The sequence below is a fragment of the Nuphar pumila genome, chromosome 3 (genome assembly GCF_984573655.1).
Source record: "Nuphar pumila chromosome 3, dmNupPumi1.hap1.1, whole genome shotgun sequence".
NCBI lineage: Eukaryota > Viridiplantae > Streptophyta > Magnoliopsida > Nymphaeales > Nymphaeaceae > Nuphar > Nuphar pumila.
This window is the reverse complement of record NC_143251.1, coordinates 92,230,100-92,243,219: the sequence shown is the minus strand read 5'-3', so window position 1 is coordinate 92,243,219 and position 13,120 is coordinate 92,230,100. Positions and strand designations below refer to the sequence as shown.

General features: G+C 35.9%; 1 protein-coding gene across 8 annotated transcripts in view; it reads left to right on the top strand.

The window, feature by feature from the left end:
• Positions 1-10,974, top strand: part of LOC149843131 (putative E3 ubiquitin-protein ligase ARI8) — a 98,099-nt gene extending 87,125 nt beyond the window's left edge. Inside the window, exons 15-18 of one of the 8 annotated variants that reach the window (XR_016430846.1) lie at positions 8,810-9,130; positions 10,035-10,242; positions 10,330-10,520; positions 10,725-10,974. Coding sequence is in view for 1 of the 8 variants with exons in the window: in XM_089999612.1 (XP_089855738.1) it covers positions 8,810-9,071 (262 nt within the window). In the remaining 7 variants the exon portion in view is untranslated. The other 7 variants (XR_016430841.1, XR_016430845.1, XR_016430844.1 and 4 more) reach the window with 7 other exon arrangements.
• The last annotated feature ends 2,146 nt before the right edge of the window (positions 10,975-13,120 follow it).

The window sequence follows — 13,120 nt, the reverse complement described above, 5'->3', positions numbered from 1 at the left end:
TGAGACAAGTCTCTTGACGTTTACATTTTCTCAAGATAATGCCAAGCTTCCGATGCTTTCTTGAATTTAATAATATTGGCATTGATCTTAGTTTCAACCGAAGAAAAAAATCCAAGAAAGAATCTTGAAATTTTTCATTTCCCATTTCTCAGGTCTCTTGTAATATTCTTCAAGAGCTCTATTTCTTTCTTCTCTTTCGAGGATTTTAATTTTACCTTTCTCTACCAAAGCTATGTCACATGGGTGCGGGTGCGGGTGCGACACGGGTGCGGCGCAATTTCAAAAATTTTGGACACGGGGACTCGGCTATATATATATATTAAATATATATATATATATATATATATATAAAAGACTCGGTCAAAGTTGTGCCCATTAGGGGACAGGTGATGAGTTGTGAAGGCATTCTGTACACTTTCTTCATACACTGTAATAATTCACTTTCTTCATACAGGAAAAAACCACAAAAACTTGAGTTGTGCCCATTCTGTACTTAAAACTTGAAAGTGTACAGATTTTTTAGTTGTGATGGGTTTTTTTCCTTACAGCTGTAGCCCAGAAAATTTCAAAAAAAAAAAAAAATTCCAAAAAATGGACCAAAATGACCCTGGGTGCGTTGACCACACCCAGGGTCGGGTTGACCGAGTCCGAGCCGCACCCGTGTCGGTGCGTGTCGACGCGGGTGCGGCGACCTTGGAGCCGAGTCCGTGTGACATAGTACCAAAGTAATCTTTGGTTCGGGTTCCGGTATAGAACCAAGAACGTATCCCCAAAGATCTTTACCTTTTATGTGCGCTTCCATGTTCCCGGCCCAAACATGATAGTTTGAGACAATGTTGTTAAAAACGCGCCTCAAGGCGCAAAAAGCGCACCTCGCCTCAATGCGAGGGCCTTTGTGCCTTGAGGTGCAATTATAAAACGTAAAAGCATGGAGGCGTACGCCTCATGCGCCTTGAGGCGTACGCTTTGAGGCGAGGCGCGCCTCACTGTGAGGCGTGCACGCCTTATTTTGTTGGTCAAATGAGGGTCAAAGCCCTCATTTGACCAACATTAACATGTCACCCCCGACCCTAATAAGGGTCGGGAGCCCCAATTTCCCTAATTTCTCTCTCGCATCCCCTCTCTCCCTCTCTCTGTCAGTCTCTCCCTCCCTCTCGTCTCTCGCAGCCACTCTCTCTCTCTCTCTCTCGTCTCTCACACTCTCCCTTCTCGGCCTCCTCCTTCTCACCGGAAGTAGCCGCGACGCCGACAACCCTTGCCAGACACCAGGTAACCCCGACCCCTCTCTTCAATCTCTCCAGCAGACACGAAAAAGTTTTAATGCAATACATGTCCTCAATCATCTTAGAGATGTTCTTCTTTTCTCTTTTTTTTGTTAACAATGATCGCACACGCGGCTCAGGTGACAATACTCAGCCTACAATAGTAGGCAGAATTTAAAACTTGCTAAAAGGCCTGTGGAACTGCTGCTTCACACCCGAGGAAAACCTGGGTTTAAATGGACGCTTCTGTACAGTAAAGCAAACTTTGTCACAGGCATATACAGTGGTAAGCAAACTTTGTCCCCATTGGTGTTTCTTGGCCTAAAATCTAGCCTGCGGAGAAAACATATACAGTGGTAAGCATAAACCGCATAAAGAGGCTTGAAGGCTTCAATATCGTGACCAAATTACCAAAAGAAGATGGCTGGTTTTCAGAGCCAACATTCATTTTAAATCAACAACCAACAAGATCCAAGATGTCTGCTAGCATTCTCCTTGTTAATATGCACCAAAGGCATTTTTCTTTTTGGCTAGGCCACAGGAAACCACACCCCCCTCCCCCCTTTCCAAATCACCGACTGCACATTTGCAGCTCTTCGCTTGGTAAAACCCTTGAGGTCCCCCTTGCCCACCGAGCAATACACCCAATTTCGACCTTGAGGCAAAGGATGCCCCCTGCAAAGCTGAAGCTGGGTGCACACCCAGGTGGGCAAGGGGGACCCAAGGTTTTACGCTAACGTTGAAAGAACACAGTTAATAAGGCGGTTTTTCCCAGTTATTAAAAAATCATAAATATCAAAAAACAGTGGTATGTGGTATTATGTTGACAAGTTTTTATATTCCCCATCAAAACTTTGATAATTTTTATAGTTTTTTTAAGTTTAATTTTTTTTTGAGGCTTACGCCTCGCCACAGATTTTGGTGGAGCGCCTCGCTATGCCTCAACGCTTTTCATAACACTGGTTTGAGCCATTCAACTTGAAGCCAAGAGGGAAATGAGTCTTTTTCGCCCATTAGAGAGAAGTGAATAGGGAAAAAAATCACGTACCGTAATAAGATTTTAGATCTTGTTGTAGGAAACTTCTAAAATATTGGATGAAGATAAGTCTCCACATCAATCACAAAAAAACTTGAAAGCATGCTTTTTGAGGCACTCAACCACACATCCTTCCTTCTTCAAACCAAGCTTTAATACCATGTGAAAATGTCTACGAAGAGACAATACACATACAAGCACTAATGCTTCACAAAAGATGTGCACAAAGATACTCAAACAACACTTGAACAAATAAGCACAAAGGCGTAAAATAATGCAAACATGCACAAATGCATGTAACGAGAATATATTGAATGAAAAGGAGGAACACACCTATATATACACCACAAAGGGAAGCCACCTTGGGGGCTCCCCAATGACTCTTTTAGGGAGCCTTCCCAAGGTGGCACAAAAACCACAAAAAAGAATAAAAATAAAGAAAAAAGGAAAAAGAGAAAAAAATGAAAAAGAATACAATCATATTTCTAAGTGGAATATGCGTAAAATGGGAAAATATATAAATACCCTTTTCAGGTATTATGATCAAAATAAATATATGTATAAAGATATGTATACATATATATAATATATATGTATACGTATCTTTTTATATATATATATATATATATATAGGAATTACATTTTTAACAATAGTTGGCATACATTTACAAGAGGGAACACCCCTATAAATACACCATAAAGGGGAGCCACCTTGGGGGCTCCTAAAGGAGTCGTTGGGAGCCCCAACGGTCACAAAATACACCATAAAGGGGAGCCACCTTGGGGGCTCCCAAAGGAGTCGTTGCTCCCCAACGACTCTTTTGGGGACCTTCCCAAGGTGGCACGAAAACCCAAAAAAAAATAAAAATAAAGAAAAGAAAAAAGGAAAAAGAGAATAAAATAAAATAAAAAAGAATACAATCATATTCCTAAGTGGAATATGCGTAAAATGGGAAAATACAAAAATACCCTTTTCGGGTATTATGATCAAAATAAAATTTATATATATATATATATATATATATATATATATATATATATATATATAGGAATTACATTTTTAACAGTAGTTGCCATAGCTCGATACTTAGCCTTCGTAGAAGATAGTGACACATTTTATTGTTTCTTACATCTCCATGAAACCAAAGATTCACCTAAAAAATACAAAAGCCAGTGGCGGAGTGACGGTTATTAGTGTCGTCACCTCACCAATCGGAGTCAGTATAGGCAATTAAATTTAACTCAGAAGATGACGATAGAAATACTCCCTTATTTATGGACCCTTTCACGTATCTGATAATCTGAAGAACATCACTCATATGAACTGATGTAGGTGCATGTTGAAATTGGCTTGCAACATGCATTGCATGAGAGATATCTGGTCTGGTGATGCTAAGATACATCAATGAACCAACCAGTTGCCTGTAAGGAGTAGGATTTTCTAAAGGAATCCCATAATCAATTTTCATCTTTGTTCCTACTACTTCAGGAGTTTCATAAGTTTTGTCATATGAAATACCTGACCTGTCAATGATCTCACAAGCAAACTTAGTTTGTGATAAAAAATAACCCCTGTGAGAATTAACAACTTTATTGCCTAGAAAATATATCAGAAAACTTAAGTCTGACATTTAAAAAATTTCAGTTAGAGTAGACTTGATACTCTTGATTCATACTGCATCATCACCTGTAATTAACATATCATCAACATATAATAACAAAATTACAATACCTATTTCAGAGTTCTTTACAAATAAAGCAGTGTCAGTGTAGCAAGAGACAAAACCATTTTCTACCATTATGCTGGAAAATTGATCATACCAAACCTTGGGAGCTTGTTTCAAACCATAAAGAGCTTTTCGTAGGCGAAACACTTTATCTTTAGTAATCTCCATACCTGAGGGAGCATCCATATACACTTCTTCGCTAAGGTCACCATTCAAAAATATATTTTTGACATCCATTTGATAAATGTTTCATTTTTTAATTTAAGCAATGGTAATGAGACATCTAACGGTAACCATACGTGCAACGAGGGCAAATGTCTCATTATAGTCTATTCCATATTCTTGACTATACCTTTTGGCAATTAAGCGTGCTTTGTATCTTTAAAGAGATCCATCACTCTTGGTTTTGACTTTGAAAACGCACCTACACCCTATCGTTTTTACCCCTAGGAAGATTTTGAAATTCCCATGTCTTAGCTTTATTAAGAGCTCTAAGTTCACTATAAATAACTTCTCTCAGTTCAACACTCTTCTTGGCTTCTTCAAAGTTTTTATGTTCCACGTACAAGTGAATGGCGCTAAGACACACTCTATATCTAGGTGAAAAAGAATCATATGATATAAACTTAGAACTAGTCCTTTCGGTTATTCGAGGATTTATTTCCTGTGAAGGGGTAGGTTCACTATATTTTTCAATTACACTTCTAAAAATGCTTTTTTCTCTATGGGTATAAGTGATAGGATAACTAGATGCTCTTTCTTCAATATGATGATTGGTAGATTGATGGGAAGAGTTATTATTTTCTTCTACTTTATCATCACTAATATCATTATATATGAATTCATCATGACTAGAAACATCATCATCTCTAGACAATAATTCAAACAAGAAGGAATAGTCTACATTATATTCATGAGGTTCACATTTTTCAAAACCACTAATGTTTTCCAAGAAGGTTACATTTCTAGACACATATAATTTGTCATTCTTAATATCATAACATCGAAACCCTTTTTGAGTTTTGGAACATCCAATAAATGCACAAGAAATGACTTTTGGTGAGAGTTTATCATTTTTATCCGTAAGAACAAAACATTTGCGTCAAAAAATTTTCAATTTATTATAGTCGGGTTCCTTTTGATATAATATTTTAAAAGGTAAAATTTTATTTAAATTTTTAGATGGAAGACGATTTATAAGATAAACAGATGCAAGGTCCGCCTCAACCCAAAATCCTTTTGGAATGTATTGAGAGATAAGTAAGGTTCTAGTGGTTTCAATAACATGTCTATGTTTTCTTTCGGCTAATCCATTTTGTTGAGATGTTATACGACACGACTTTTGATAAATAATTCCGTAATTTTTAAGGTAATTTTTGAACTCATTTGAGAGTTACTCACCTCCAGAGTCGATTCTAAGAATCTTTAAGTTTCCATTAAATTGATTCTTAATCATCATGTGATATTCTTTAAAAGATATAAAACCTCATGTTTATGTTTAAGAAAGTATATTCAATAATATCTAGAGTAATCATCAACAAAAATAACATAATATGCAAACCCTCCTTTTGATAAAACGGGTGCCGGTCCCCATACATTCGAATGAACGAGTTCAAATGGTTTTGTTATAAACATAGATCTTTGTTCAAAATGCAAGCTTCTCATTTTTCCAAGAATAAAATTATTACAAGTGAAATAACTTTTACAAAGATCTTTAACAAAATGTAAATAAGAAAGCTTGATGACATTGGGATGCCCAAGTCTTTTGTGTCAAACATTTATATCTTTATGTTGGACAACATTATAAAAAGAGTTCTTTGGTATTTGAAAAAAATCCACGAAGTATAGATCTCCCTTCCTAGAGCCTTTTCCAATCAACTCTCTGGACCGACGATTCTGTATCCAACATTTGTTAGATGAGAATTTTATATTACACCCATGGTCCGAGAGTTGAGAGACCGAAAGCAAATTTAAATTTAATTTTGGTATAAATATAATTTTAGGAATAAAAAGACCTTGTTTTTCAAAATTTTCAATTCCTTTGATTTCAAGAGAAGTGCTATCCACAGTTCAAACAAAAGATGGAGATACATTTTTTGAATACTCGGAAAGAGAAGATATTGGGAGTCATATGAAATGAGGCACCCGAATCCAAAAACCAAGAAGTGTTACCGGGAAGAGAGAATGTTGACATGGCGGCCCTGAAAATTGCTCCTTAGAGAAGAGGTTGAAACGCTTCCACAATTTGAGTTAGAGATAGAGCTTCATTAGTGGAAGTAGATGAACCTTCTTCCATATGTGGTTGAAAAGTAGTAAACATAGCTACCATCTTCTTCTATTTTAGACACACCGGTTTAATGTGTCCCGATTCTTTGCAAAAATGACATAATTTTGCTATAATTTCTTCTTTCATTTTGGCCACCATTTTCTCTCGCTCCTTGATTTTTGAAATGAAGGGGTTTGTATGTTTTCAAGTTATTCCCCGGTTTAGAAACGACATATGTTCCTTCATTTTCTTCTTTGTTTGAAGGCATCACAAGAACACTTGGATTGATCTTGCTCAATCTCATGCAAAATTCTTCTCCACTTAGCTTGGTAGGAACACTTCAAGTGGTGGAAAAGTGAAAGAGGTAGAAGAGAAGATCTTATTTGTTCGAATTCGAGTCTAAGCCCGTTCAAGAAATTAAAAAAACGATTTTGTTCCAATTGCATGTGTCGAAGCTCAATGACTTCTCCACTCTATTTGGGTTCAAGCATAGCAAGCTCATCCCAAATAGAGGATAGTTCGGCAAAATACTCTCTAATAGTTATTTCGCCTTGTTGAAGTGTCAAAGCCCTTTTTTGAAGATAATATTTGTGGAACAAATTTCTTGAGGTATACATCCTCTCAAGATATTCCCATACTTGAGACACCTGATTGAATTTCAAGATATTTGCATTAATTCTAGTCTCGAGAAAAAAATCCATGAGAGAATCTTGTAGTTTTCCATCTTCCATTTTTCGTGCTTTTTGTTGTACTCTTCAAATGCTTTTGCTCTATCCTCTTCATGAAAACCTTTATCTCTCCTTTCTCAACTATAGTAATTTTTGGTTCGAGTTCTGAAATTGTACTGTAACCCTAAAGTCCCTTACCCTTGATGTGAGCTTCCATATTTTTGGCCCAAACATGATAGTTTGAGCCATTAAGTTTAAAGCCAAGTCAAAAATGAGTCTTTTTCGTCCATTAGAGAAGCTTTTTATGAGAGACAAGAGAAGCCTTTACCACAATGGGTCTTCTTTATGCTTACTTGTTGCAGCATGTCTTCACTAGATGCGGGTTGCAAGAGCTCTTCACGCCAAAACACAAGAATGAAGCATGGACACAACTTTTGAGGCGACCCCGTGATGACACGATACACAAGCTTTTCTTCTTAGAAACCTCACTGTGATACCATGTGAAAATGTCTTCAAAGAGATAACATACATAAGAACACTAAGTTTTTAATGAGAAACACGTGCACAAAGGCACAATAAGAACACTTTGAACAAATGTGTACAAAGGCACACCACATTCAAGAGAACTCAAATGCACAAAGGCATAAAAAATATGAATCTTTATTGAAGTGAGAGAGCTTTGACTCAAAGCTTAAAGATTACAAAGGGGGAAGACCCCTATTTATAAAGCCAAAAAGAAGACCTTGGAGGGGCTCCATATAGACGTTGGAGCCCCTCCAGCGGTCACAATTGTAACCGTTGGAGGGGCCCAACATCTATATGTGGCCCCCCAAGGCTAGCAAAAAAAAAAAAAAAAAAAAAAAGAAAATAAAAAAGAAAAGAAAGAATAGAAAAAATAAAGAAAGAATAGAAAAAATAAAGAAAGAAAAAATACAATCATATTCCAAGGAGAATATGCGTAAAATGTAGAAATGACAGTTTTACCCTTAAAGGGTATTACAAAAAATTATATATATATATATATATATATATATATATATATATATATATATATATATATATATATATATATATATATATATATATATATATATATATATTTGGAATACATTTTAACAGGTGAAGCCTCCCAACTTGGGTTGATAAGTAGCTAGCAGGCTCCTTGGCACTCTGAAATGCCTTTCTCTGGTGGATCCATCCATTCAATACAGAACCATATAAACCATTTCTGGTGTTTCCACAGCTGAAAAATAGGCAAGAAACTGTGCCTTGTTTTTGGTTGAGAATTTCCTCCAACTTTGTTGATGATGTGTTGAAAACCAAGCACTGGAAAATGGATAATGGCTCTCTTAATGGAATGTCTGGCCTTCCTATGGCAGGAAAAATGATGGAAAAGGAGGCTGCTGTACATAAAGCATATAATAATTGTCTTTCCTCATCAACTTGATGTGATATGACCAAGGATAGTTCGTCTTGCCTCATGGAATGAAATAATATGATTGACTGTAGTAGATGGGAGACTAAATAGCCCCTCTTACCTCATGAAATAAAATAAATAATTGATTGAAGGGGATCGTCAAATGTGATCATGCAGTAGTCTATTAGAAAAGAGTTCTTGAACTTGAGCCTTTATGTATTTTGACATTTCATAAGTTCATTCTTGTGTCCCAATTTCATGTGATATGTGGCTTTGTTATCAGTGCGTTGCATTATGTCCTCTATTACTGTAGTGTGTTGTGTTAGCCCAAAATGCAGTGTCCTAGTGATATTGTAGTAATCTGCTTTCTTTTCTTCTAGAAGATTTAATGATGGTCATTGTTCTGTATTTTGTATGTCTCGTGGTGACGCAGCGTGACTCACAATTACTTCGAGAATCTAGTAAAAGCTTTGGAAAATGGATTGGCGGATGTTGACTCCCAGGGAACCAGTAGTCGTACAGGAAGCTCCAAGACTGCTTCTGGGAAAGGGAGGAGTGGCAGGGGCAAGGCTGCTAATTCAAGATCCAGTTCCACAAAGGGCCTGGATGATACAGGTCACTGGTCTTGTGAACAATGCACATATGGCAATCTTAATTCAACGAGCACGTGCCAGATGTGCAACAACCATAGGTGACAGTAGAAGCCATGTGCACATTACTAGTGCATGTGCGATAACTACCTCAGTTTTTCAAGGTACGGGCTTTTGAAGACTCCCCCTTGAAAATTGGTCAATCTGCATGTGCCTGTTGCTTATTTAGTGAAAACAGTAAAAGTGCTCATTTTGTAAATATTCTTGTGTTGATTATAGAAGAGCCAACGAAATATAAATGTAAGCATTTATTGCTTCCCCCTTTGCTCGTTTATGAAATTTCAGGTGATGCTAAGATCCTTAAGATCTAGTACATCTGTGATTATCATAAGCCTATCTATCTGAACATTGTTACAATCTCCTTGTCAATGTAATGGTAGTGAAATCTGTTCATGGATCAATGTGATGTGCAACAAAGGTCATCAAGGTTCATCATGTTCTTTTGTAGAGTCCATTGTACATTTTGAATCAATAGTGCATCCTTTTCTTCTCCTTTTACCCTTTTCCATCTTTTTGGGCGAATTTAAACGTTTTCTTGATCTTTATTAAAGCTATAAGGTTTCATTTGTTCTGTGTTTTGTCGCTAGAGTTGGGCCAGTCCGGAATTTCTTCATGGAACCCATCAGCTTCATAGTTACATTAACTGCATTAGCAATTCCATCTAATGTTCCACATATTTCCTTTTGCATGATGATTTTCATAGTAAATACTATAACACACCATCTTTTATTTTACATCTCAACTATGTTGCACGAGTCTGGGACCACACTGCAGATGCACTCCAGAAAAGTTTTTGACATGCTATATTTCCACAGATTTGTATTGCAAGATTCATGCTTGCATGCTAACTGTTTAATCTCTCAAAATAGTTTCATTGCCTTCAAGATATTAAAGTAAAAAAGAATTAAAAAACACGATTACATTAGCTTTCTCAATCTAACTTTAGCATCTGCATTATATATGTGTTCTATTATGCCTGGTACCCTCTTTCATATGGATGGAGCTCAGTATTTAAAATGGGATTATACATGGTTGACCGTTGCTTGGTAGAAGTATGCATGGCATTCTCTGAAAGATACACCTGCAGACCATTTTCAAGTTCCGCCAAGATATGTTGGAAATGCACTTTCAAAGTTGTGGGAGAACAGTCGTGGCTAGCTTTTGTATTCCAAGATCTTTGTGTCGAACAGTGCCATCGTGAAAGAGTTCTGTTTAGGTGCAGTTTTCGTCCATATTCCAAGCTTTACACAGCCCTCTGTTTTGGTTATTTGTATTCTCTATGGCTCATTCAATATGCCTGCAGTTATCGCTAGGTGCCACATTGATTTATGAGACATACAACTTGTACAAATCTCAGCATTTCAGAATATGAATCTATCTGATTCGAAAATGGAGAAACTTGTATCAGTACCTCAGTTTGAATTCAAACGAGTTTGATTTGCACCATATGATCAAAATGAATGACTGCTACCGAGTTGCAAGTGGTCTTTGATGGTATAGTTACTGGGTTTGGTTTTGCAAGTGCTGCAAATGGTTTTGCAAGCTGGATGCAATAGTTGATGTATTTTCTCGTCTGTTTGATTGTCATATTGCTGTCTTAGTTTTAGTGCTTGTTAACTCCGGGGTGTGAAAACGCCCTGTTTTATGCTGTGTTGGATATATTGTGGCACGAGCATTGATGGACTTCAATCCTTGTAGGGACGCTTACATTCTTGAACTTGGTTACTGTTAAGGTGACTCCAAGCTTACTCTACTTCAGAGGGAATGACACCAGATGAATGAAATAAAAAGCCATATCCACCGTAAGTAATAGACCACACGGATTATTATGTTGAACTATTCCATTTGTAAAATTCATGAGATCGAGAGTCGGTATTATTCCTATAAATCCATTGGCGCATACCGAACTTTCTCTCATCTTATGTTATTTCATCACGCTTCAGAAGCTTGTCTGTTGTATTCATGTTCTTTGTGTTGAAGATTTTCAATTTTTTTTCATGGATTTCTTTTGGAAACACTGGGGCGATGTGAAGAAATAATTCATTATATAAGAAGTTAACAGAAACCGATTCAACTCCTTTCCCAACTACCGGCTCCCAAACAAAGAGTCTTGTGCCCAAAATTATCGGTGGCCAAAGTAAAAGTTGATGTCCATGGTCAAATCGCACTCTGTTGCAGTTCGTTTATACATATGCATTTTAATATACACATATATATATATATATATATATATATATATATATATAAAATTTAAATTTATACCTGAAAACTTATAATTCAAAATTTTACATAAATAATCAGATATTTATGAAAAGCTGCCTAACATTTCAGTAACTACACTCAGTCTTATGCTTTTATAATTTGTGTGGTCTTTTTTTGATAAAAATATAACTTGTGTCTAGTCAAACTAAGTGACTGAAATGCCATTCTTGTTAATTTATTCAACAAAAAACATTAAAATGCCATAAATTCAGTTGTCTTACAAAAACAGGACAAAAAATTCCATTGCACACAACCCAAGGGGTTTGGCACTGTTGAGGGGGCTTTGGCCACTAGGCTGGTGGTAAGGGTTTCATTCCCATGAGCGTCGGTCCCTTGCATTAATTAGGGCAAGGGTTAAACTCTTGCTCAGCCGAAGCTTGGCACTCCATGGGGGCAAGGGGTGCACCATGAATTTACATTGTCGGAACAACAATCATAAGTATGTCTGCTTAGTCAGTCTCTGATCTTGAGGGTGGTTTTTCTGTCCATGAAAAAAATATATATTGCACACGGGGGTGGAGACAGGATTCTAACCTAGGGTGGGCAAAACACAAAGTAAAAAATAATTGCTAACAATATATTTTTTTAAAAATTACCAACAATATGATCTAGAAAACCAAATCAAAACCCTATTTCTACAAACATCATAAAAAAAATCCTAATATTCTAACCAAAATCAAATCACACAATATTCATTGATTCATGTCAGGCTAATTAAAAAAAATATAAAAACCTTAAAATTATAAACTAAACATTTATATTATTCCAAAAAAATAAATCAAAATTAATCACTATAAACAACACAATTTATGCAATTATGCTAAGTAATAAAAAAACACTAATATTCTAACCAAAATCACAACTTGCAATATTCATATATCCATACCTAATGATAATTGAAAAAAGTGCACAAAAAAGCCCTTAAATCATAACTAAACATTTATGTAATTTAAAACAAAAACAAAACCCTATTCCCCTATAAACATTATAAATTATGCAGTTATGATTAAATAAAAAACCTTTAATATTCTAATAAAAATCAAACCAGATAATATTCATGGGTTCATGCCTAATGATAATTAGGCACACCTTAAAACCATAAACTAAACATTTACTTCATTCTAAAAAAAAGAAAAGAAAACCTTAAATACTAACAAACATCACATTATAGATATGCTAATTGAAAAAAAACAAATCCCTAATTAAATATTTATGGCTCGAAAAACCAAAATAGAATATTTAGGGGTTGGATAGCCAAAATCAAGCATTTATTAATGGAATCACACTTAATGATAATTAAAAAGAAAATACCCGATAAAAACCCTAAATATAATCATGTAATTTGAAAAAAACCAAATCAATACCCAAAATCTTAAAGAATTAATAGATTTATGCTAATTGAAAAAGAACAAATAAAAGTTTTAATATTCTAACAAAAATCAAGCATTCATTATTCATGTTTAATGCTAATTAAAAAAAAAGAAAACACACACATACAAAACCCTAGTAGGAGCGGACAATCGGGGGGAGAGAGAGAGAGTTGGGCACCATGGGGCGGACAACCAGCGTCGATCGAGCCTCGCTATTCACATAAAGTAGGTGGTTGAATGCAATAACCCAAAAGTTAGGCAGCTTTCTGTAGACAACTCATCATTTAGGCGGTTTTTTAAAAAGTCTTTATCTTTTATTCAAATTGATAAGCTCTAGCAAGTATTCTCGGTCAAACAACTCAACTTCCATGCCTTTCTTGGTCCGACCAAGCAAACCGACTCTTTCCTTTTTTTATTTGGAGTATATCTGTTGCGCTTACTTGCACTTTTAGGTTTATTTTG